The 25,797-nt window shown below is 42.7% G+C and overlaps 1 protein-coding gene across 1 annotated transcript in view; it reads left to right on the top strand.

The window, feature by feature from the left end:
- LOC122928141 (hexokinase-2-like) overlaps positions 1-25,797 on the top strand; it is a 162,673-nt gene that overhangs the window by 110,360 nt on the left and 26,516 nt on the right. The window contains exons 4-10 of the mRNA XM_044280698.1: positions 4,255-4,397; positions 11,132-11,251; positions 12,448-12,543; positions 12,629-12,728; positions 12,817-13,000; positions 23,594-23,749; positions 23,893-24,126. Coding sequence (XP_044136633.1) covers positions 4,255-4,397; positions 11,132-11,251; positions 12,448-12,543; positions 12,629-12,728; positions 12,817-13,000; positions 23,594-23,749; positions 23,893-24,126 — 1,033 coding nt within the window. The remainder of the gene's footprint in view (positions 1-4,254; positions 4,398-11,131; positions 11,252-12,447; positions 12,544-12,628; positions 12,729-12,816; positions 13,001-23,593; positions 23,750-23,892; positions 24,127-25,797) is intronic.

Raw genomic sequence — 25,797 nt, 5'->3', positions numbered from 1 at the left:
TTTCGCTCCCTGTCTTCCCGAAACCATATGTGAGAGGTCTGTGGAGACCACAGACGGCACATATCTGCGATTTACTGACGTGAGAATTGGTGACGAGTGGCATAGATGTAACATCCCAGAGTTATGTTACAAAACTCTTTTACCCCGCTACAACCTGTTAAGTGTATCTGCATTGTCATCCTGTGTAATTTAACATCACATCCTCACAAATGTGCATATTCTAAGCCTGTTACATGTATTTGCTATAATTTTCATGTACACCAGCAGGTGGTAGCAATGTGTCAGCAGGGCCTTGGTAACAGTTTAGCATATCTAGACTGGAATCGTTTATTCCAGTTTAGCTCCCCCTCTTTGAGCAGAGTGGGCTCGCCCATGTCCTGCCTTATGGGTGGGGAAGGAAGTTAGAGTAAGTGTGCCAGCCACCCCGGCTAGGGGACGGCTGTGCTGGTAGGAGCTCCCAGTTCTAGGGATCCCAACCCAGGATCTTGTCTCAGTTAAGACCAAAGAACATCATTCCCAGCCTGAGCCTTCAGCCTCAGCTGTTGACAAGCAAGCAGCCACCTCCAGAAATCCAGGAAGAACCATTCCCTGTGAGCTAACTGTGAGTAACATCCAGAGACCAGGAGAAGCCAAATTCCTCCTCGGCTAGTCTGTCCCATACACAGCAGAAGATAGACAGAGCAGAAAGATATAGATTCCTGCCACAAATTACAGAGCCATAAGCAGACGACTAATCCTGCAAGAGAGCTCCAGGCACATGATAGAAGCAGAAGAGATATTGATCACTGCCATACTTTGCCAATACCTGCTGGGATCTAAGACTATTGCTGTATCTCATGTGGATGAAAGCTGCAACCAGTAAAGACAAGTTGAATTATATCCCAGGTCTAAATCTCATTTACTGCTACTAAAATCCTCAATTACTCCTACTAGCAACACACTTACTTATTGCAAGTGAGCCAGGGTCCAGGAGTCCAGCCGTACCAAGGTAGGAGACACCGTTGACATTATTGCCACTATCACACAGAGACATTACACCACTCTGGCATTCCTAACCTGGTACGTGAATTGCAACATCTTAAAGGGCCCTGAAACTGTACCCTGCGCACGCTGCAATTGGCGTCACAAACAAAAACAATAGACTATTATACCCATATCCGGACCCACTGCATAATTTTGGCATCCGCCTAACCGTACCAGGGTCCTGCTCATTGCATAGACCAGTGTTTCCCAACCAGTGTGCCTCCAGGTGTTGCAAAACTACAACTCCCAGCATGCCTGCACAGCCAAAGGCTGTCCGGGCATGCTGGGAGTTGTAGTTTTGCAACAGCTGGAGGCACGCTGGTTGGGAAACACTGGCATAGACGATATTCGTTTTCACAATATTTGTCAAATTTTTCACATAATATTCGCAATAAATTAGCGAATTCTAGAATTAGAGATCTTCAGTCATTATTTTTGCGATTGCGCAAATGGGCACTAATGATGCGCATAATTTTTGCACAATACATACAAATTCACATTTTATCAGGTCTGAGTAGAGATTACTAATTGGTGCACTAAGTATTGTTGTGACATCACAGCACTATGTCTGTAGCATGTATGTATGGACAACGGAACCTATCTCCCTCTCCCCATCTATCTAATGTAATTGGATAAGGAATAGGATCCAGATGAAAGCACAGAGCACAGCAATGTCACTGCTCTCTCTCTCAGAACTGCAGAAAATGGCTGCTGGGGAGCTTCTTATATAGTAAGGGGTAGGCAACTTTCCTATTGGTTGCTAAGCTCTAACAAAGCTATTGCAGCATTCTCATTGGCCCACAAGCAAGAAGGGATGAAGAAAACAATCTAGAATATTTGCAATTACAAATATTTAATATATAGCACTTTATTCTACATCTTCGCGAATTCTCAAAGTGACGATATTTGCAATAAAAATTAGCGATTAGAATATTCAGGATAAAAACTAGTGCGAATGAGGCCTCACATTTCAGCTGACTGACTGAGGCACTCTAACCTACTTTTAATAACCTATGTTCAGCAAGGACTTAACCCATGTGCAGCATGCCAAATGGTGATGCGGCCTTACTAGTTTGGTGTGTCACGGTGCTCCTACCTGAATACTGTCGCTCCGCAGGGTTAAGCTCTGTTATAATAAAGGGGAGAGTGATAGGTGGTGGAGTAAGAGTCCAGACTTTGTTAAAACTACAACAGCTTAACTTGAATACACTTGAATCCAGACAATATTTTGTCTTTCTCTTGGCTTCAGCAGATTTTGGGGTAGACTGGCAGGCAAACTTGGGTACCTTGCTTTTATCTTTCTCTGCTGTGCTAGACCCTGGCTTTGATCTGGTTGCTCGACTTTGACAGTTCTGGTACCTTTTTGAGTGGGGTTCCTTTTGCGATTGACCCCCTCATAAACTCTTTCTTTAAGGAGTCAGGGTGCTTCTAATCTCCTTCCAAGTCTCAATTTCACGCTCGACTAACTATAGCTTCCTGCAACTCTTCCCTTGGTAGGAAGCAGGACTAGCCCACTTTTGCCCATTCTATCTAAAGATACTCTGGTACCCAAACACACTGCCACCTTCTATACAACCAGGCACATTGCATGAAATACAATACATAAGTTACATAGTCTTATATTGTGCATTAATAATAGGGCTATCTCAAATAAATAAACGATGACATACTTGGTTAGCCATTAGAAACATTGGCAGGATGTAGGAATTGTGGTGCCTGCTCTGGGCCACTACACATGCAGTGCTACGCTACAGCTGCATATGAATCCTGACCTCAGCCAAACCAGGTGCCCACCGCCACAGTCTTCAAGATACAGAACATTGAAATTAAAGTGCCTAAAAATAAATCTTAGGCTTCTCATGCAGTTTCCTGACTAGGGTTTTACATTATGCATAACAGAACTTTGCATAACAGCACAACATGGCGGTCACCAGTTAGTTCACTGGAAATTATAGTCACAGTTGTTAACAGTCCTAAATTTGCCAACATTGTCCAGAATTTTCTCAGACAATTCAAGCAAATTTGGCTTGCTCAAACTTGAAAATGGGCAGGATTTACATAAATCTTGCCCAAAAGTGGGTGTTTTTGGGTTGGACCTAGGGGAGAGCTTAAAATGCTCTGATGTACTTGTAATGCCCCAGAGCAGGGAGTATCTGAAATGGTTTGTTATGTATTGTCAAGTTGTGTATTATTCCATGTATAGCTATGTATGTATGTATGGCAAAGCCATTGTTAAAAATCCTTGCCCAGCCCATGTAAGAGATTTGATGTGGGCTGGCCCCACCCCTCACCTTAGTAGAGTCTAGATTATGGTTTGAAATGCGAGAGGGAGCAGTTGCCTTGAGGTTTTTTTTTTTTTTCTCCCCATGTCTTTCATGAAGGCGATAGAGACTAACAGATCTCTGCATGATATACAGATGGAAAGGGACAAAGGAGACAGCTAAAGTACCTTGAGTCTGCATGGTAGAGCATTGGAATAAGTAAGATAACCTGCTACTAAAAGCTTTCAAGATTCCGTGCCTCTCTGTGACCTTTTTACTACAAAATCACAGTGAGAGAAAGTTGTCACCTTGATTTTGTAGTAAAAAGATCAGAGCGAGGCACGGAGCATTATCAATCATGTTAATGCTCCATGTCTCTGCTGTCCAGTGCGGGGCTTGGCACTCTTTCACTCGGCAGATTCCACGCACAGCATCCGCTCGTGTGAAAGATTTATTCTGTTAAATCTGTCCTGAATGCTGAGTCTTGCACCATAGGCCGCCATTGCATTCTACATGCCCTGCCTTCCATCGTTACAAACACGTAACATTATGTGCACCCCAGCTAACATAAGGCAGGAGCCCTAACTTCAGAGTGTGTCTTCTGAGGGAAGAAAGCATGCACCCTCCTTTTACTGCACGGCTCTAGGGAAAAACAGCGTGAGGAAACTCGCTGTGATGATTGTAACAACCAGGGGCACGAATAACTCCTGTCCATTGGCTCCTCAGGGGCTCGCTGACAAAAATATTGGTAGGCATGTTACAGTTCAGGGATACAGTTTTCTGGAGGGGGTGCTTAAGTGCTATGACAGTCCTCATTTTGGCACCCCCTTAAAGATTTTCTGAAAGTGCAAACTATTTAATATGAAATGAGGATTTTGCACAAGTTATCTTTTTTAAATTTGGTTCCATTTTTGTGGACACTAAGTGTGTTTTAAAATGTTTTTTTTTCTCCTCTTTTTGTTTGCTACAGAATGCGGTGAATTCTTGGTGCTTGACCTCGGAGGTGCAAAATTCCGAATTGTTTATGTGATATTGGATGGTTCTCGTGGAGTAGAGATGGAAAGTGAAGTGTGTGACATTCCAGAGGAAATAATGACTGGGACAGGACAGAAGGTACATTTAAACAGAGTTTAAAAGCAAAAGTATCTATTCTCTAGGATAGTAGTTCAATGCTAGGCCTCTTACACGAGCCAGAGGCAGCACATAACGTCCATGAGGCTTATTTTTAATTAAATAAGTTGGACAAAATAATCCTCAACCCGTTCATTCAATTCAAAATGTCACAATAATAATAATAATAATAATCTTTAATATATTGCCAACATATTCTGCAGTGCTTTACTATCAGGGGGTTCAAGTGCAAACCGAGTCATAAATAGCATAGCAGCAAGCAAGTTAGCAAATAAAACAAGAGGAATGAGGGTCCTGCTCACAAGAGCTCACAAGCTATGAGAATATGGAGCTGACATAAAAGGTAGAAGTGCTTTTTTTGGTCCAGCCATCTTAACACAATAGGGTAGTAGTAGATATGAGGCTACATGAGCCAGTCACCAGCTGATATCTGTAGTGCCTCGGAGTGCGTGAGGTGTGGTGGATGCTGATAAATCAGGTTCAGAGGAGTAATTCTGAAGGGAAGGGGGGGGGGGTGAATGGAGAAAAAAAGATTGTGTTTTTAGGGAATTAACCTAATTGTTTGGGGTAGAGCATTCCAGAGAACTGGTGCAGCTTGAGAGAAGTCTTGAAGATGGGAGTGAGAGGTTTGGATTATGGTGGATGTCAATTGTAAGTCATTAGGTGAGTGGAGAGCATGGGTTTGATGGTAGACAGCAATTGGGGAAGGGGTGCAGCACTGTGAAGAGCTTTTGTGGGTAAGAATCCTGTGCTGTATGGGCAACCAGTGCAATGACTAGCACAGGGCAGAGGCATTGGAGTGATTAGATAGATAAGCCTGGCTGCAGCATTGAGAATAGATTGGAGAGGCGAGAGTCTGGTGAGGTGGAGGCCAATTAGTAATGAGTTACAGTAATCAAGACTGGAATGGATCAGGGCAACAGTAAGAGTTTTTATTTCCACAGTAAGAAAGGATCAGATTCTAGAGATGTTTTCATGGTGCAGGTGGCATGAGCGGGCAAGCGATTGAATATAGGGAGTAAAGGAGAGATCAGTGTCAAACATAACACTGAGATAGCTGATGGCATGTCCGATAGGGGCTGTATAGAGAGAAAGGAACAGGATCTAAGACTGAACCCTGAGGAACCCTAACAGCAAGAGAGAGAGGGGAAGTGGAACCAGCAAATGACACTCTGAAAGAGTGTCCAGATAGGAAGAAAACAAAGAGAGAACAGTGTTAGGGCCGATAGATAGGAACATGGTGAGGAGTAGAGTGTGGTCTACAATGTTGAATGCTGCAGAGAGATTGAGGAGAATTAGTAAAGAATATAAATGCAAAAGCACATTTGCTGCCTTCTTATATTATGGTATTCGTACAGGGCAATAATGGGGTTTCCCTAGAGGCACATGAGAGGAACGCAAACTGTGGGTCTGCAAAACACGAGCATCAGCTGTGTGCGCTCTAAATCAGTGGGTTCATGGGTCTATGATCCACTATGATGTGGCGAAAGAGAGGACAAGTTATATGTTGCATTGCAAAGGGTGCAGTCTGCTGTGAAAAGCCAAGGCTTTTCTGCAACAGATTGAGCATGCTGTAGATTTGAAAATTTGCCATGTTCTGAGCAGAGTTTTTCCAGTACATATGGACGAAGTAATGAAAACCACATGCACTTCACTGTGCGATGTGGATCCACCACAACTAGAGCTGGCCTAAAAAGAAGCCTTTCAGCAGTTCTGATCATGCTAAACTGCTGACCGCATTAATTTGGGCCTTGGGAGAGCAGTACCAATATACCTTTTTGTGGAGCTTTTCTTATCAGCTGTAGTGTGAATATGAACTTTCATTCTGCCCGACACTGGCTCTTTCCATTGCATGTGCCTACATTCAGAGAGCTGAATTGTGTGGCCTCTAGTGATCAGTGGGGGTCTTGTGGTTGGACACCAACCAATCAGAAGACTATTTATTCCTTTTATATAAAAAAAAAAAATAATAATTCCCTAAGATCAGAAGCACGTATTGACAGGCTGATTACTGGGAAGATTAGGCAGGTCTAGTGAGCTGTTATTTAGGCAGCACTTCAACATCTTTCCTGGAAATGCTCAGCAGCTTTTTCTCTTATAATAAACTGCACCAATAACAGATGCTGACTATAAGTAGCAATTAGGCAAAGAGGTTTTGTTTTTTTAAAGTTTTTTTTTTTTTATATTGGATTCCTCAACCTAGCAGTATATGAAATCTCAGCACGAAAATAAGGCTATCCTGCTGGCACGTTAAACCTCAATTACCAGTGTTAACCTTGAAGACAAAAATGGCATTATTTATCAAGGATTTTTTTTCTTTTGCAATAATTTGTGTAAGTAGCTGTGTATGTTGACACTTGAAATAACTCCAAGTTTCACAACACACAGACTAATGTAATGATGAAATGCCAACAGGATGCAGTTTAGTAACGTTTTAATATATTTTTAAAGGAGAAATGAAAATAAACCTCTGTAAATTACCTATAGAGAAATACCCCAAAAATTTTTGGGTGGTGTTTCAGCTCTCAGTATTCCCCCCCCTATTTAGGTAGGTCTTGACCCAAAGGGTAATTGTATTTTACATCCCCTGCGGACATACTGTGGTAAATCCACTGATCAGCACCAAAAACTGCATGTATTACAATGGCTGTGGATTTCACATTCTCCATTGCAAAGGCTGAGTATAAGTTGACATGCTGCAGATTTCGAATCCACCCCAATGCTCAATTTAGGCTACTTTCACACTAGCGTTCGGCTGTCCGCTCGTGAGCTCCGTTTGAAGGGGCTCACGAGCGGACCCGAACGCTTCCGTCCAGCCCTGATGCAGTCTGAATGGATGCGGATCCGCTCAGACTGCATCAGTCTGGCGGCGTTCAGCCTCCGCTCCGCTCGCCTCCGCACGGACAGGCGGACAGCTGAACGCTGCTTGCAGCGTTCGGGTGTCCGCCTGGCCGTGCGGAGGCGTGCGGATCCGTCCAGACTTACAATGTAAGTCAATGGGGACGGATCCGTTTGAAGATGACACCATATGGCTCAATCTTCAGGCGGATCCGTCCCCCATTGACTTTCAATGTAAAAGTCTGGACGGATCCGTCCGAGGCTATTTTCACACTTAGCTTTTATATGCCAATATAATGCAGACGGATCCGTTCTGAACGGAGCCTCCGTCTGCATTATTATGATCGGATCCGTTCAGAACGGATCCGATCGAACGCTAGTGTGAAAGTAGCCTTACACAGCATATTAATTTTTATTTTTTTTATCTCATCCACTTTGCTGGTACTGTACAATTGTGTGGATCTGACATCAGTTTGTTAAAGGGAGTGTGTCAGATTTATCTTTTCCCATGTGCCTTAAAAGTGGCATTAAAAAGGTGCAATCAATGTGTTGCCGACTTTTTTTACTGACTTTTGCATCTTCCAATTCTTACACTGCCCTCGTCTCTTTTCAGAAAGAGGGTGTGGAAAGGGGGCGTCGCCAGCAACTGCTACAAATTTATTTTCGTTTACACCAGTTTTCTGTCGCAAATCATTTCTGTTTAGGTGCACGGACTGCCAGAGGGAGCACCTAATTTAGGATGCGGTCTGAGCTTTGTCATAAATTAGGTGCAACAGTGCACGGGATAGATATAGAGACCAGCAAAGAAAGTCTGTGTGGCCTGAGCTGTGTCGCATTCGTCCATATATTCTATATTTATTAATTTTTGCGGTGTGGACGCATGGACCAAAATGCTATGGAAGCTCTCCGTAGTGCTTCAGTGGTCTTCCACTCCGTATCGCAGACCCATTCAAGTGAATGGGTCCGCATCCGTGATACAGTGTGCTCACGGATGATGCCTGTATATTGCGGACCTGTGGTTTGCGGGCAGGGCCGGCACATGATAGTGTGTATGAGCCACTAAAAAAAAATTTATATATATTTTTTTTCTTCATCAAGACTGTTAAAACTATTTTCTGGTTTTCTTCTAACTCTTGTGACTTTGTGAGCTACATCATCCCACACCACGGCATGAAAAGTTGAGCTGTTTCGGCCTGCAGATCATTTTATTTTTATTTTATTTTTTTTATGGTTCATTTATGATGTGCAACATTTTTAAATGTTGCCGCCAGTTGCACAGAATGTCAGCTTGCCCCCTTGCAAATTATCATTTACAAAGCACAGCCACATTGCTCGTGTGCTGAATTTGTGTGAAAATGTGGTGCAATACCAGAATTAAAATAACTTAAAAAAGGACATTATCAGGACTGCAAATGATAAAATACCCCCAGATATTTTATGGAGTATTCTTGATTCAACTGCCACAGCTTTACCAGATTTTGCCTGCACTAGTATAAGAAAAAGCGATAGCAAGTCTAAATACTATGTTACTGAAACTTGACATGAAGTTCAAGAAAATATGTCTGGAAATTTAAAGAGTAACTCTCATGTTTTCATTAAAAAAAAAAATATATATATATTTTAGCATATGTTAATGCTGCAGCAGCATTATGCATAAAGCAATCTTTAGTTTCTTCACATACCACGGTTTACCTTGAGTTTTTCCCTTAGTTACAGCTGTTTAAAAATTTGCAATATGAGGACCTTCTCAAGATGGCTCATCTGCCAGCTCTCTGAGGCTAAAACTGCTTTCCCTCACTTTCCATACACACTTGCTGTAGCCAGCAGCTTCCTGCCAGCCAATCAGATTGGATTACTGAGAGACACGCCTCCTCACTCTGAAGCCTAATGCAGGCATGCAATGTGAAGGACCGCCCCTCTGTCTTCTGTTTACATTAAGTTGGGAGACAGATGAGCCCTAGTAACGGTCTTTTAAGGGAACAGTGGAAAGGGACAGAGGACATTAATGAAAGCTGTTATTATAAGGTAATTGCAGATCTTTTGACAATCACTGACAGACTAACTCAGGTATACATGTCCTTTTTCTCTATTTTAAGTAATATGGAAAAAAATGGGCAGGTCTCTTGAGTTGTGAGTACAGTACCCCAGAACACAGTAATTGCAAGGATTACTTGTTATATTGTTATCTGGTTAAGTGTAATGTTATTTTCTGTATATTATTGTAAAGATGAGTCAGGGTCAAACAACCCTTTTAGGTTGCTAGGAGAAGGACCTGGGTCTGCACCTGGTCAGATTCTGGCTCTAGGGCTACACGTCAAGATGTGTTGCACAGCAGTGTGCAGCTACACAGTGACATTTGTCACAAGTCACGGAACATTTTTTGTAATGATAGTCAGTTGTGTCAGACTGTGATATGCGACAAGCTACAACTGTGATGCGACAATTGCACAAAAATCCAACTTGCATGGGCTTTTAGTGACTGTCAGGGTGTGACACCATTGACTATCCCTACTAAAAAATGTTGTGCAACTTTCCTATGTCAAGAAGTTGCATGACACATTTTGCCGTTTAGGCCTAGCCTAACTGAGGAAGAGAGGACCTACATGTACTGGATCCTAAGGACTAGGCCTGAGTCCTAGAGAACTATCATCTCTGAGACGGAGAGGAATACCACAGCCCCCATCATTGCTGCTATCCATACATTGCTATTGAATAGGAACTGCACTGTGATTTGCTTGGAATTGTGCCTTTTATACCGTTGTATGTACTACTATTCCTATTCTGTACTTTAGTAAAGAGACTTATTTACTACAACTGGCCTGGTCACTAACTACATTACCATTTGACAGGCATTGCACCTGCATCCACACTCCTGCCTTGCATCCTGACGACATTTAAAAGGGTTTTATGATAATTTAATACTGATTGTGGTGGTCCAACACCCAGGACCTCTGACGATCAGCTTTTTGAGAAAGCACTGGCACTCCAGTGAGCCCGGTGGCCTTCTCACAGCTTACCAAGCACAGTGCCATACATTGTATAGCAACTGTGCTTGGTGCTGCACACCTAGACTTAGGACTGAGCTGCACCTAGGCCACTTGATCAATGAACGTGTTGTCAGTGGCCTAAAAGAAGCTGAGAGAAGGCCAAAGTGATGCTGAGAGTGGCACTGCCATCTCAAACAGCTGGTCTGACACCCGGGACCCCCACCAATCGGATACTGATGACCTGTCCTGAGGGTAGATCATCAGTATTAAAGTCTCAGAAAACCTGTTTAATATCAGCTATCACCAGAAGGGAGCTTTGACACCGGGTATACCTCAGGGGAAAAACAGTGTGCCAGCAGATGTTGGACAAAGCCAGAGGGGCATCGCTAGCAGATGTTGCACATATGTAGGGGCTCTCTATAATGAGAAAATACTCCTTAGACGATGCATATATATTGTATATCAAGCAGTGTTTCTTTACAAGTGTCTATCATCTCTATCTCCCAAGAAAGGTATTGCGTAACAGACCAGTTATAGCCCGGCTTTCATTTCTTAAAATTTTCTGGTAAAGTTTTGCCATTATTGGTGGCTATAAGCAGTGAACTGTTTTTCTCTTAGACAGTTTTGATAAATCTGCTCCGCTAAATCCCATTTATGTGTAAAACTGTGCATTTATTAGAACAGTCCAGCCGTTAGTTTGCACTATGTATGTCTGCTTCAACCTGCCAATGATTGGATGAAGTAGTAACACCGAGCCAGTCATTGGCAACATAGCATGCCTTTTATATATTAGTAAGGTATATAGACGCAGTCAATCTTCAGTATTCGGATTTAAAAATAAATCTATGTAAAGTGTGAATTTTGACTTTACATTATCTGTTGTCCTTACAGCTGTTTGATCATGTTGCTGAGTGTCTTGGTCGCTTTCTTGAACAACGAACCCTAAAACATAAAATTTTCCCCCTTGGATTCACTTTTTCCTTCCCTTGTCAGCAAAGTCAGTTAGACAAGGTAAGACTGTATTTTAACTCTATTGTCAAGTTATAAAGTCTGCAAAAAAATCCACCAGCCAGTGCTACCTCCAGTACTGGTAAGGTTGGTGACCACATTTTGGTTCTCAATTGTTGGGTTTGTTTGAATGTTTTGAATAGTTATTGCTGATGGGTTTTGGTATGCAATTCCTTTCTAAATGTGAAGTTGTACCCCTAAAATCAAGCTCCAGCGAATTTGAATATGATGAAGCCTGCCTGTAGTGGTGTCGCAAAGAAAGGTGCCACAACAAAGCCATGAGAAAAAAAAATACATTCTGTTTTTGTTTGGAACCATAATAGGACTCCCTAGAGGTCCATGGGGCCTTTTTACTTGTGAATGGAATTTCTTAAAACCCCATTCACCTACATTGTACTGCACTTTGTTGTAGAACTTGCACTTTGCAGCAAATGTGAACTAAGCTTTTATGTGCTGTTAACTAAGTTTTAGCTGTCCATATGGTGCATGTTCTAAGCCTGTATATAGAGCTGGAATGCATGCAACTAAAGATTCTCCTCCCAACTCTCACCCCCCCCCCCCCCCATTCAGACAGTGGGACATTGTTGGGGACCATCATTTAAAAATAGTTAGAATTTGATAAATTTGTCTGAATGTTGAAGGGGAAATACATGAGATAATATTGCGTTCAGGTAAAAAAAATATATATAAAATATATATTTTTTATTTCTTTTTTTAGTTCACACATTTTTAAAATGAAATTTTGTTTTACAGATGCTCATGCCCCTAGATATTGCTGTTAGACACTTTCTATGGCCCCTACAATGTTCTTTTGATACTGTCCTAAGGTGAAATCAAACATGGCAGATTTGTTAATGACATTTCTGCAACTGCTCCAAATATGGCAATGGGAATTGCAGAAGTTCAGGCACACACTGAAGAAACAGCCCCATTCATGTGTATAGAATGGATTTTTCAATTGCAGTAATTTCTGGAAAAATCTGTTGTATGGCTGTTCACCTTTTGGATTGTCTAACTAATGTTCCATAACTCTGTCCATGGCTTGGACCGTTGGACGGTGGAGTGAATCCTGCTGTTGTGCAGGCTAGTCTAAACTTTAATGGGCATACTGGATTTCTTTAAACTACATGTAAATGTTTTCTGTACAACAATATGAAGTTAGGTTGGTGTGACCTTTTTATGGCTTGTTACCTTTTCAGAGTGTTCTTATTTCTTGGACCAAAGGATTTCACTGTTCTGGTGTGGAAGGAAAAGATGTGGTTCAGTTGTTAAAGGATGCCATTCAGAGGCGGGGGGTGAGTAAAGTTTGTAACTTTATCATATTAAATAGTATTGGATTGATTCAAGCATGGCAAATTAATCTTCCATTGATTCTTACAGGAATATAAAGTTGATGTTATTGCCATTGTCAATGACACAGTTGGGACAATGATGAGCTGTGGCTACAAAGACCACGGTTGTGAGGTTGGCTTTATTGTTGGTAAGTTACCTTGGAGAATATTTTTTATTTTATTTTTGTTTAGAAGCATTACATTTAAATTTCATGACGCAATGTTGCTTTTTCTCAGGCACTGGTACTAATGTCTGCTACATGGAGGAGATGTGCAATGTGGAATCTGTAGAGGGAGATGAAGGCAAAATGTGCATCAATATGGAATGGGGAGCACTTGGTGATGATGGGGCTTTAAGAGATATTGAAACGGAGTATGACCAGCAAATAGACCAGGCATCCCATACACCTGGAAAGCAGAGGTAGGAGAAAACCAGAGCATATTATAGCCCATTCAAATATTCTAGTCAGACTGCTTCTTGAATAGTTTTCAGGTGTTGATTGTAGGGAGGGTATTGTACAGTTTTTCTTTTTTACTTTTGTTAATGTAATTCACTTTTTTTGTTCAGAAATTGAAGCTTGACAGTGATTTTGAATCCTTTTGTGTAGTAGCTGTATGCAGTCTTTTTCTAATTAACTCTACTCTTCTAGACTTCTGCCGCTTTCAGTTTTAGTATAGGAAACAGCTGTGTCACGACTACTATTTTTACTTGGTCACCTACTCTTGCTGACTTTATTTCCCTTTCTTTGAGGAATCATTAAAGTGGTACGGCTCCGCAATCAAGAGGCAAAGCAACTAGCTTCTCCAGCTTCCAATAGAGATCAATGTACTTGGAAATAGAAGATTTTTATCAAAAACATGTGGCCGTGGGGATGCGCTTATTTATAGGCCCCGCAAAAAAGTAGAACATGTCCTATTATTGTCCACATTGTGGACAAGGATAGCACAGTTCTATTATGGACAGAATGTTTCGTTCTGCAAAATGTGGAACATGGCTACGGCCATGTACATGAGCCCTTAAAGTCCAGAATTACTAGGTTGGCCTCGCAAACTAGTACAAGGCAATTCTGTGACATAAGAATGAGTCCCTAAGTTTACCTGCACATAATGTGGCTTTCATTGCAGAAACTTCACATGAAAACAGCATTAAAAAGCATGATAAAAGCCACATATAAATTGTAGATTTTGTACCTTTTTGTATGTGGTTTATGGTGTTATATTATTATTTTTTTCTGTGTATGTTAACAACCCCATTTAAATATATTGGATACCACATCATATCAGCTGTGGAACCTCAAAAATAGTTGACATGCTGCAGATTTTAAAAATATTGTGGCAGATCAATTTTCTGCATACTACATACAGTATGCATCATGTACATGAGACTTGGCAAATCTCATTCACTTTGCTGGTACTGTATTACTTTGTGGATTTTCTACATGAAAATCTGCACTTAAAAAATGCAGATAATTCACAATGTGTGCAGGTACTTTAAGGGTGACTACACACATTTGTTAGTATGGGGTTTTCCTGCGTAAAAACCACAGCGTAATACAACCGCATCAGAAACTACATAAAAAATGCACCTAAACGAGATGGTGCGGAATTATGTGCATATTTTGGTGTAGATTTTCTGCCCATAAATCTGCACCATATGCAGGTACCTTTTAGGGCTCATTTAGATGGCTGTCTGAATGAGTCCACGTCAGTTCCGCAATTCTGCGGAACGGGTGCGGACCTGTTTATTTCAATGGGGCCGCAAAAGATGCAGAGAAAAATTGTTCTGCAGAAAAGATGGAGCTTGTTCTATTCTTGTCCTTAATCGCAGACAAAAATAGGCATTTTCTATTATGGTTGCGGTCATGTGCTGTCCACAAGTTGCAGAACGCACACGGCTGGTATGTGTGTTTTTGTGGATCTGCAAAGCACTACGGCCGTCTGAATGAGCCCTTAGGCTAATTTCACAGAAGCTTCCAGTCTGGGAAACGCACTCCTTGTGATGACCGCATTTCCCTAACTGAACAGTACCCCACCCTGACTCTGATTGTGTGAGTACAATACAGTAGACTTGTGGTCAGGCAGGAACTCATAGCGTCAAAGTAATTATAAAGATGTGAGTTTGAGTCAATGTTCGGTGGGGAAACGTGTTCCAAGTGATGGCTGCATTTTCCAGACCCAACATGCTTGTGTGAAATTAGTTTAATACAACAGGGCCCCCAAGGTCCAGAAAACCTGTTTGGAGGTGACTTTCAATCCATGCATATGATTCCGATTTAACCTATTAGTTGACAATACAATTAAATGGACACGTCATATATAGATGCAGTGTGGGCTCTTAGCTTCATTTCATCTGGTGGGTCCAACGATCTCTAGTCAAAGATTTCTAAATAGCTGATGCCTAAGGGCTATAGTACATTAAAAGATTTTGCAGGCGATTGTCGGGTAGGAAGCGTTCCTTCCTGGCAATCACCTGCTCATTAGTGGAGGAGAGCACTGCTATTACATATATGGGGAGGAGAGAGCGGTAATGCCATGGCTCACCCCCATACTGAATCATTTGTTTGCCGGCAGAAGATCGTGATTAGATAGTGCACGGGTGTCAAACACAAGGCCCGCGGGCCGAATCCGGCCCGCCAGACCTCGTCATGTGGCCCGCGTAGCCGCCACCAGCCTTCACCTTTTATTATCACTTCCTGCAGGAAGTGATAATAAATCGCATAAGGAGCGCTGTGTATTACCGGTACTTACAACTACAAGCGCTCGCCGAGAGGAGGGAGGAGGCAGGCCGGGAGGATGGGCGCTGGCAGTGTGAGTCATACGTCACGCGCCTGCGCCGCCCACTTTATGAATGAAGCATGCAGCGTGGGCGTATGACGTATGACTCATGCTGCCAGCGCCTGTCCTCCCGGCCTGCCTCCTCCCTCCTCTCGGCGAGCGCTTGTAGTTGTAAGTACTGGTAATACACAGCGCTCCTTATGCGATTATATACATACGGTAACCATTAACTATTAGAGATACGATTATACAGTGAGCGGGGCCGTGTAGTAGAATAGTCACTGCACGGGCCCCGCTGTCATTATAAAAGCAGATGCTGGCCCCTAGCCCGTGTATTGAGGGTCATTCACTACTACAGGGACACTTATGGAGGGGATCTGTGGATGACACATAGCATAAGATGCTATATATGTGTCATCCACAGATCCCCCCCATAAGTGTCATCCACAGATCCCCCCCATAAGTGTCATCCACAGATCCCCCCCATAAGTGTCATCCACAGATCCCCCCCCATAAGTGTCATCCACAGATCCCCCCCATAAGTGTCATCCACAGATCCCCCCCATAAGTGTCATCCACAGATCCCCCCCATAAGTGTCATCCACAGATCCCCCCCATAAGTGTCACCCACAGTTCCCCCATAAGTGTCACCCACAGGTCCCCCATAAGCGTCACCCACAGGTCCCCCATAAGCGTCACCCACAGGTCCCCCATAAGTGTCACCCACAGGTCCCCCGTAACAGTGCGTCACCCACAGGTCCCCCATAAGCGTCACCCACAGGTCCCCCATAACAGTGCGTCACCCACAGGTCCCCCGTAACAGTGCGTCACCCACAGGTCCCCCGTAACAGTGCGTCACCCACAGGTCCCCCGTAACAGTGCGTCACCCACAGGTCCCCCGTAACAGTGCGTCACCCACAGGTCCCCCGTAACAGTGCGTCACCCACAGGTCCCCCGTAACAGTGCGTCACCCACAGGTCCCCCGTAACAGTGCGTCACCCACAGGTCCCCCGTAACAGTGCGTCACCCACAGGTCCCCCGTAACAGTGCGTCACCCACAGACCACAATTAGTTCAAAACCCACCAAAAGCACACCTTTTGGTTCAAAATATTTTTTTTCTTATTTTCCTCCTCAAAAACCTAGGTGCGTCTTATAGGGCGAAAAATACGGTAACCCTTACAGTTCTGGAATGTGTTGGATAACACTGACAGCATTATGTCAGTGTTATCCAACACATTCCAGAACTGTAAGGGTTACATAGCATCATAAATCAGTATAATGCTATGTGACCCCAGTCAGCGCTTGCAGGTCAAGCTTTCAGAGCTAGTTATTACTTACATTATTACAAAAAACTGTAATAATTGAATGCAGTGACAATAATTTATGATAATAAAGAGTGGACACATAGTCCTACAGATACAACCGGCCCTTTGAGGGTGACCAAACTGCTGATGCGGCCCCCGATGAATTTGAGTTTGACACCCCTGAGATAGTGCTATCTGCTGTCGGCAAAATATGACTTCTAAGCATGCTTAAAAATCTTGATTGAGAGATTTTGTATTTACAGAAGCCTATACAGGCAATGAAAACCTATCTTGGCCCGGGTCAAATTAATACTTCACTTTTATTAGATACATTGTTAAAAAGTGTCACTATACATTGTGAATCACATTTGAAGAAAGCACACAGACAAGAACACACAAAATAACTACTGTGGTGTTAAAAACACAGTTGTGGCCCACCGCAAAAAATACTGTATGTCATCACATAGAGGCGATATATTGGGTCGCTGGCTCTAAAGTTGAGGACAGCAGTATCAATTCTGTATATCGACAAGAAATGATATTGATTTGGGATACTAATGAATCCACTACTTTGCCAGCATGCAGGCCTCTTGACAAATACGCCCTGGACTAAAAGGTGGATGAACCTAGTAGTGCCAAAGAAATGGCTGCGACCAAGACACACTCGCTACTTATCCATTAGCAAGATATATGACCGCATGTTAGCGTGTTCATGACTACACCAATTGTTTAGTACCCATAGGCAACAAATCGACGATTTGTGACACACCAGATGTATCGGGGGATTTATTGCATCCACCCACTATACAAATAGGCTTGTTCTAAACAAACCAAAAAACTACTTGGTGTCAATTGGGTATATTCTGACGTCCCAAAAACCCTGCTACCAACGGATCTGGTTAGCAGCACAGAAGGTGGCAATTGACTAATGCTACCCTCTGTTGAGGAGGATTTATTGCATCTACCTTCAACAGACTTGGGACTTTATCATGGTGCAGTTTCACACTAACCAGAGGCAATCGCTATACTAATGTGGCCTATATTGACATTGGCCTGACCAGATAATGTCAGTGCAATCAGACTGATGTGTGCTGTATTTGACTAGAGACCACCGCCAATTAGTACTGTTGGTACAAATCGGATGGTATACACAGAGCTGGCAAGACTGCTGTCCTCATACAAATGTGACCGATCATTTACGTGAGACGGGTCACTACTGATGATTATCAAGTGAGGGCCACATAACTGCTAATTAAAACCTAGAACTGCCCCCCGACAGTTCTAGGTTTTAATTAGCAGTTATGTGGCCCTCACTTGATAATCATCAGTAGTGACCCGTCTCACGTAAATGATCGGTCACATTTGTATGAGGACAGCAGTCTTGCCAGCTCTGTGTATACCATCCGATTTGTACCAACAGTACTAATTGGCGGTGGTCTCTAGTCAAATACAGCACACATCAGTCTGATTGCACTGACATTATCTGGTCAGGCCAATGTCAATATAGGCCACATTAGTATAGCGATCGCCTCTGGTTAGTGTGAAACTGCACCATGATAAAGTCCCAAGTCTGTTGAAGGTAGATGCAATAAATCCTCCTCAACAGAGGGTAGCATTAGTCAATTGCCACCTTCTGTGCTGCTAACCAGATCCGTTGGTAGCAGGGTTTTTGGGACGTCAGAATATACCCAATTGACACCAAGTAGTTTTTTGGTTTGTTTAGAACAAGCCTATTTGTATAGTGGGTGGATGCAATAAATCCCCCGATACATCTGGTGTGTCACAAATCGTCGATTTGTTGCCTATGGGTACTAAACAATTGGTGTAGTCATGAACACGCTAACATGCGGTCATATATCTTGCTAATGGATAAGTAGCGAGTGTGTCTTGGTCGCAGCCATTTCTTTGGCACTACTAGGTTCATCCACCTTTTAGTCCAGGGCGTATTTGTCAAGAGGCCTGCATGCTGGCAAAGTAGTGGATTCATTAGTATCCCAAATCAATATCATTTCTTGTCGATATACAGAATTGATACTGCTGTCCTCAACTTTAGAGCCAGCAACCCAATATATCGCCTCTATGTGATGACATACAGTATTTTTTGCGGTGGGCCACAACTGTGTTTTTAACACCACAGTAGTTATTTTGTGTGTTCTTGTCTGTGTGCTTTCTTCAAATGTGATTCACAATGTATAGTGACACTTTTTAACAATGTATCTAATAAAAGTGAAGTATTAATTTGACCCGGGCCAAGATAGGTTTTCATTGCCTGTATAGGCTTCTGTAAATACGTGTTTAATTAACCTTGCCCAGGTTGGTCCTGTAATTATGGATTAGATTGAGAGATTTTGGCTACAGTCTTACACAGCCAGATCATCGCTAATGAGCGTTTCTGGGATAGTGATGATCTGGCTGACCATCCGCCAGTTTAATACAGCCTTAAAGGGGTTCTCCATGAATTAGGAAAATGAAAATACTTAAATTTTACTTTATTATAAATATATTCCTAAATTCCTTTCATTAGTTATGATGGCTCGTTTTGTCTAGGGAGCAATCATTAGGAGAAATAAAATAGCCGCCGTCCTATTAGTACACAGAAAACCTGTCCTATTCACACAGGAGGACATGCTACTTCAGAGCAGTGAGCCAAAGAGCTGCCTCATCATCTTCTTCTATGATCCTGAATACAGTTTAATATGATCATCAGCTAAATCTCTGTAGAAACGGATTTCGTGAGCAAGCATGAAGTACAAAGAGGAGGGTGGGCGTAATTTGAATAATGTTCAGCAGCACTTGTATGCAGTTTCCATTACCACAGTCTGTCCTGTCCATCCTCTCTGTACTTCATGTCTCCTCATGAACTCCATTCCCACTGAGATTCACTTCAAGTTCTTATAATATGTATTCAGGATCATAATCCCTGACCAGTAGGAGAGGAGGATGAGGCAGCTCTTTACCTCAATGCTCGGACGCAACTTGTCCTCCTGTATGATTAGGACAGGTTTTGTGTGTATTAATAGGATGACAGCCATTTTATTTCCCCTGCTGATTGATCGCTAGACAAAATGAGCCATTATAAATAATGAAAGGTATATGGGAATATATATAACGTGCATATGTTTGGCGATCACTCAAACGCACCATGGATTTAAGGTTTCCATAACAACCCTGCCATTTTTCTATACTGTTGGTATACACATGCCTTGCTACCTGGAAAGATATCTTATAGGGATCACAGCTCTCTAGTACATACCGTTCCTGAGAGATTCCCCCAAAATTATCTGTATTAGCTAATACAAGCCTGCAAGTCTTTCTCTTCATATCTCAACTGACATACACGGTCACATGTCCCTATCAGCCAATAGAAGCTTGCAGGGCCTTGGTCTCCACATACACACAGTTTTACTCCAGGTTTCCATAACAACCCAGCCATTTTTCTTCACCGCTGTAGGTCAGCTTTAGGCTAGGGCTACACTATGTCATGTGTAGCGCGACATTGATGTCGAATGACAATGTATATAATGATAGTCTATAGTTTTGCACTGCGACATGTGACATACTGCGACGCGACAGTCGCAGAAAAAGGTACTGTGAAGGTCACTGTTAAGGGGGAGGGCCCCTGAGGAGGTCACTGTCAAAGGAGTGGAGTGCTGTGAAACTCGCTTTTAAAGGGACGGGCTGCTGTGGAGGTCCCATTTTAAAGTGGGGGGGTCAGTGTTAAGGGGTGGGGGACTGTGGAGTTCACTGTTATGGGGGATACTGTCTATCTTTTTAATGACACACACAAACATTAAATTAAATTAAATAAATGAAACATACCCGTTTGAAGCCGGGTCCTTCTGCTAGTTTAGAATAAAGTAATATTTAAGTATTTTCATTTTCAAAATTCCCGGAGAACCCCTTTAAAGAGGACAGAGCGGCGCCCCAGGATCTCACTGCACTTACTATTATTCCGGGGCGCCGCTCTGTTCTCCCACTATGACCCCCAGTATTTTTCGCTGAATTGGTTATGCTAGGCCTGTTTCTCCCTGGGCGTTCCTCTCCCAGGCTGTAGCGCTGTCCAATCGCAGCGCAGAGCTCACAGCCTGGGAGTTGTTTTTTTTTTTTTTTTTTTCTCCCTGGCAGTGCTCAGAGCTCACAGCCTGATAATTATCTTACAATGTTTGGACCGATGAAAGGTCTTTTTTTTTAGATCGGTTACAATACAAACAATAAATGTTACCCTTGTTAAACATACTGTGTTCATATAAAAGCATTTTAACCTGAGGAAGAATCTGGATATTTTAATTGTCTGCTTTTAGAAACCTAGTAGTCAGTACAACCAAATGCCTTCCATACAGTGCAAACTGCAAGGGGCTTATGAAATATTCAAATGAAAAGAACAAGATGCCAGAAAGCCTTAGATGTTCAAAGAGCTAATTATTGTTCTAGCCCATATTTTACACCTTTCTTATATGATGATGATCTCCAATTAACTGAAGCAAAATGATCTAAGTACTGCAGAACTTTGCTGTATGCAGACTTTACTAATACAGAACATCTTTGTGTTCACCTTAAAAGAAAATGTAATTGTGCTAGTGGTCAGTCTGAGGAACAAAGTATTGGACAGAGCCATCCCTTTAATGAATTAAAACGATGGTTCCAATCTCCCCTGAGGAATGCTTTTAGCAAGAATGTGTAAGGAAAATTCATTCTTCAAAAATCATCTTTTCTAATAGCTCAGTTTAAGTCTACAAAGGCATGCAAATAACCAAGGTGTGTAGGGAGCTAATTCAGTGAAACATTGCCAGATTACAATAGTCATTTATTATAAGCCTGTCCCTGGTCATTTACTAAGTTTTTACACTTTTATTAGATGTTTAATTTTCTGTAATGGCTCTTACATATTTTCTCAGTGGTCCAATGGAATCATATTGCTAATTAAAGGCGTAACTGGTTGTGCTTGTATATTTAGTGGGGTTGGCTTGTTTTAGAAAAAACTTTGGGTGATTTATCAGGGGGATAATGAAGTTCATTGGTGTGCTTTATGCCAAATTTATGCTGCAATTTTGCAAATGGTTATTCAGTTTAAATCTAACACCTTTTTTAAATCTAGAAATGCTACTTCAGATTTTTTTATTTCTTTTTTCTGCCACCCCCTACAGGTGTGTTTGCTTTTTTTTTTTTTTTTTAATCCAAATTGATAAATCTGGAGTGAAACAAATTAACATAGCCTTGGTCATGTATTTTTTGCAGAAACTTATCTAATATCACATGCCTGTAAGTGACAAGAATATTGTGAACCTTAAGTTTTAGCAGCCTAATTTGAAGGTGAAATAAGTTGGGTGTTTTCAATCAATGGGGTGACGGTAAAAAGTTTCATTTTAAGAACAAGGATCTATGAAAAGCTGATCTTCACAAAATGTGTTTGTGGAAGAACGTCATGGCATGAGCAAAGGACTTTTTTTTTTTTCTGAGGGCCTCAGAGTTGATTCTCATCAGGCTTAAAAAGGTTACAAAACTATCTAAAAAGTTTTGACTTCACTAATCCACAGTCAGATTGTGTACAAATGGAAGGAAATTCAATCACTGGGTAGGATATAATGGTCTTGACCAGCAAATATCAAGCCAAGAGCAAGGCATGGTATTGGTCAACGAGGTCGCAAGAAACCCAAAGTAACTTCAAAGCAACTAAAGGCCTTTTTCGCTTTAGCTAATATTAATTTTTGAGTCCACCATCAGGAAGACACTGATCAAGAATGGTGTGAATGGCAGCATTGCCAGGACAAAGGAACTACTCTCCCCCCAAAAAATTACTGCCTGTATGCATTTTGCTAAAGCTTATCTAAACAAGCCAGAAGACTATTAGAACAATGTTTTGTGGTTAATGAGATCAAAATATAACTTTTTGGTTTTAAATAAGAAGTGTTCTATTTGGAGAAAGAAAAACACTGCATTCTGGCTTAAAAACTCATCCAATCTGTGAAACATGGTGGTGGTTTCAGTCTGTTTTGCTGCATCTGGATCAGCTTGCCATCATTGATGAGCAAATAAATTCTAAACTCTACCGGAAATTCTAAAGAAAAATGTCAGGACATTTGTCTGGGTTGAATCTCAAAAGAATGTGGGTCATGCATCTATATCTGTTTCTGGCCATATCATTCTATCTGGAATTTTTTAGCCTAGTTTTCTTCTGCATCGTGAATGTCTAGTTTACAGTTCTCTCAGCCATGGTGGGACGAGACTAGCTGCCATCCACTGAACACAGAATGAGGAGAATCTACTTTCTAACCTTCTTTTTGCACTCAGGAGCAGCTCCAGGACCATGGCGGATATTACAGAGAAGTACTGACCTGTAAGGCTGTGGAAAAGCACTTATACATTTATATCTCAGCCCATTTAGCCAGTTGTGTGAAATGTTAGTGTACCATTTTAACGTTTTGGAATGGCCAAATTATAGTTCTAACCTTTAATCCAATAGAAATGTTGTGGAAGAAACTGAAGTGAGCAGTTCATGGGAGAAAACCCAACAGAAAAAAATGAGCTTTTTTTGTACAGAGAAATTTAAATCAGATTCCTCCTTTCATTTTCCAAATGAGCTATCAAAAATAAAATGTGGAATATGGTTGCTATGCGCAACTAAGCCAGTTCTACTTTACAACAGTTTGAGAAGTGACCCCATTAGTTGCAGTTATTTGTAGTATAGGGGATCGTACCACATACAGAAGGCCAAGGTTCACATACTTTTACCACTCCGATATGTGATATTTTTCCTCAATAAATAAATGACAATTCTTCTACCTATTTGTTTGAATCGGATATCTTTAGTACTTTTTAGGATTTGTGTGAAAATGTGATGCAGTTTTAAGTCAAATTTAGGTAGAAATATAGAAAATTCTAACAAACTTTCAAGCACCACTATAATATGTTCTATATATCTATCTTTCTCATGCAGGTTTGATAAGCTGATTAGTGGAATGTACATGGGAGAAATTGTGCGTCAGATACTTATTAAACTGGCCAATAAAGGGATACTGTTCGGCGGCAATACAACATCTCAACTACTTGCCAAGGAAGCGATACAAACCAAAGATGTGTCAGAAGTCGAAAAGTAGGTGTTTTAATATACTTATCCTTAGGCAACATTCATTTGTAACTCTATTTTTGTCTCAAAATTGTATATTTCTGCATTATAGCAGTATTCAGAAATAGTTTTATGATACAATTCTGTATGTTATGTTTTATTTTGTTTAGTGATAATTCCAGTCTAGCAAAAGCTAAAAATCTCGTGGCTTCATTGGGCTTAAATCCAACTGCGAAAGACTGTGCGGTGGTGAAAAGTGTGTGCAATGCTGTGTCCACAAGATCTGCCAAATTGTGTGCTGCTGGACTTGCTGCAGTTGCCAACCGCATTAAGAATAATCATCATGACCCAATGGGACGTATCACCGTGGGAGTGGATGGTTCGGTTTACAAAACAAACCCAAAGTAAGAAAGTCTGTCTGTCATAATACTCCTCGTCCTCAATATAATAGCTTTACTTATTGGCTAGCATTCAGACCTCTTTAGTACAGCTCTACATGATACCATCTATTTAGTGGTAAGAACTTTATCGAAAACCCTTGGCACAAAGCAAAAATATGTCCTGCTTTGTTCTTCTAGCATTCAAAGAGTCATGTTACACATGTCTGGGTGCAGCTTGCATAAATATTATTTGTGGTAGGGGCTGAGGTGTACATTGGCGTGGAGTCGGGAGGGATGCCTATCACCCTCCAAGAACTATCTGGCTGAACTGTGCCTGGAGCCAGTGCGGGGTAGACCTGGATAAGTGGGCCACCCAAGAGAGTGGAATGAAAGAAAGAAGGGTCGGGAGGGTGGGGCATGAAGCAACCGTCCTCAAGGTGAGGACGCGTGGGGAACATATAGTCAGCAGCCCCTCCCACAAATGCAGGCTGTAACCAGCCTTAATACTTGTGGTAGGGGCTGAGGTGTACATTGGCGTGGAGTCGGGAGGGATGCCTATCACCCTCCAAGAACTATCTGGCTGAACTGTGCCTGGAGCCAGTGCGGGGTAGGCCTGGATAAGTGGGCAAGAAGACTACCCACGCTGTAGGAGGGAAATAGTTAATTGAACCGACCGCCACGGGAGGTAACAAGGGCACAAGTGATTCAGGCCGGAGCTGGGCTGTTAAATGACCTGAGCGAACCGGGAAGGCAGTGGGTAGTTAGTGACGTGACGGTCCAGGTGACGGCGGAAGAGCAAGCTGGGCGATCCAGGATGTGAGAGGCAACATGGGCCTGGGCAACCCAGGATGAGAGAGGCAACGTGGGCCTGGGTGACCCAGGAAGACTGAGGTAGCGCGGGCCTGGGTGATCCAGAATGACAGAGACAGAGCGAGCCTGGGCGATCCAGCATGACCGAGGCAGAGCGAGCCTGGGCGATCCAGGGAGACTGGAGCAGAGCGAGCCTGGGCGATCCAGGGAGACTGGAGCAGAGCGAGCCTGGGCGACCCAGGGAGACTGGAGCAGAGCGAGCCTGGGCGATCCAGGGAGACGGGAGCAGAGCGAGCCTGGGCGATCCAGGATGACAGAAGCAGAGCGAGCCTGGGCGATCCAGGATGACAGGAGCAGAGCGAGCCTGGGCGATCCAGGATGACAGGAGCAGAGCGAGCCTGGGCGATCCAGGATGACAGGAGCAGAGCGAGCCTGGGCGACCCAGGACGACCGGAGCAGAGCGAGCCTGGGCGATCCAGGACGACCGGAGCAGAGCGAGCCTGGGCGATCCAGGACGACAGGAGCAGAGCGAGCCTGGGCGATCCAGGACGACAGGAGCAGAGCGAGCCTGGGCGATCCAGGACGACAGGAGCAGAGCGAGCCTGGGCGATCCAGGACGACAGGAGCAGAGCGAGCCTGGGCGATCCAGGACGACAGGAGCAGAGCGAGCCTGGGCGATCCAGGACGACAGGGAAGACAGACAAAAGGCGTATACCTGATACCTGAAGAATTCGGGAAGCTGATGAGCCGCTACTTCTGATCGGGAGGGCTGAATAAACGACAGCACCGCAGCCCTGTTTGTTATAGAAAAGATTGCCCAAAATGGTACATTAGGAAACCGGAAAAAATGGCACAGTAACAGAAACCCCACGACTAAAACGACAT

Source organism: Bufo gargarizans, chromosome 2 (genome assembly GCF_014858855.1).
Source record: "Bufo gargarizans isolate SCDJY-AF-19 chromosome 2, ASM1485885v1, whole genome shotgun sequence".
Lineage (NCBI taxonomy): Eukaryota > Metazoa > Chordata > Amphibia > Anura > Bufonidae > Bufo > Bufo gargarizans.
The sequence above is the reverse complement of the archived record's forward strand: the minus strand, read 5'-3'. Positions and strand labels throughout refer to the sequence as shown.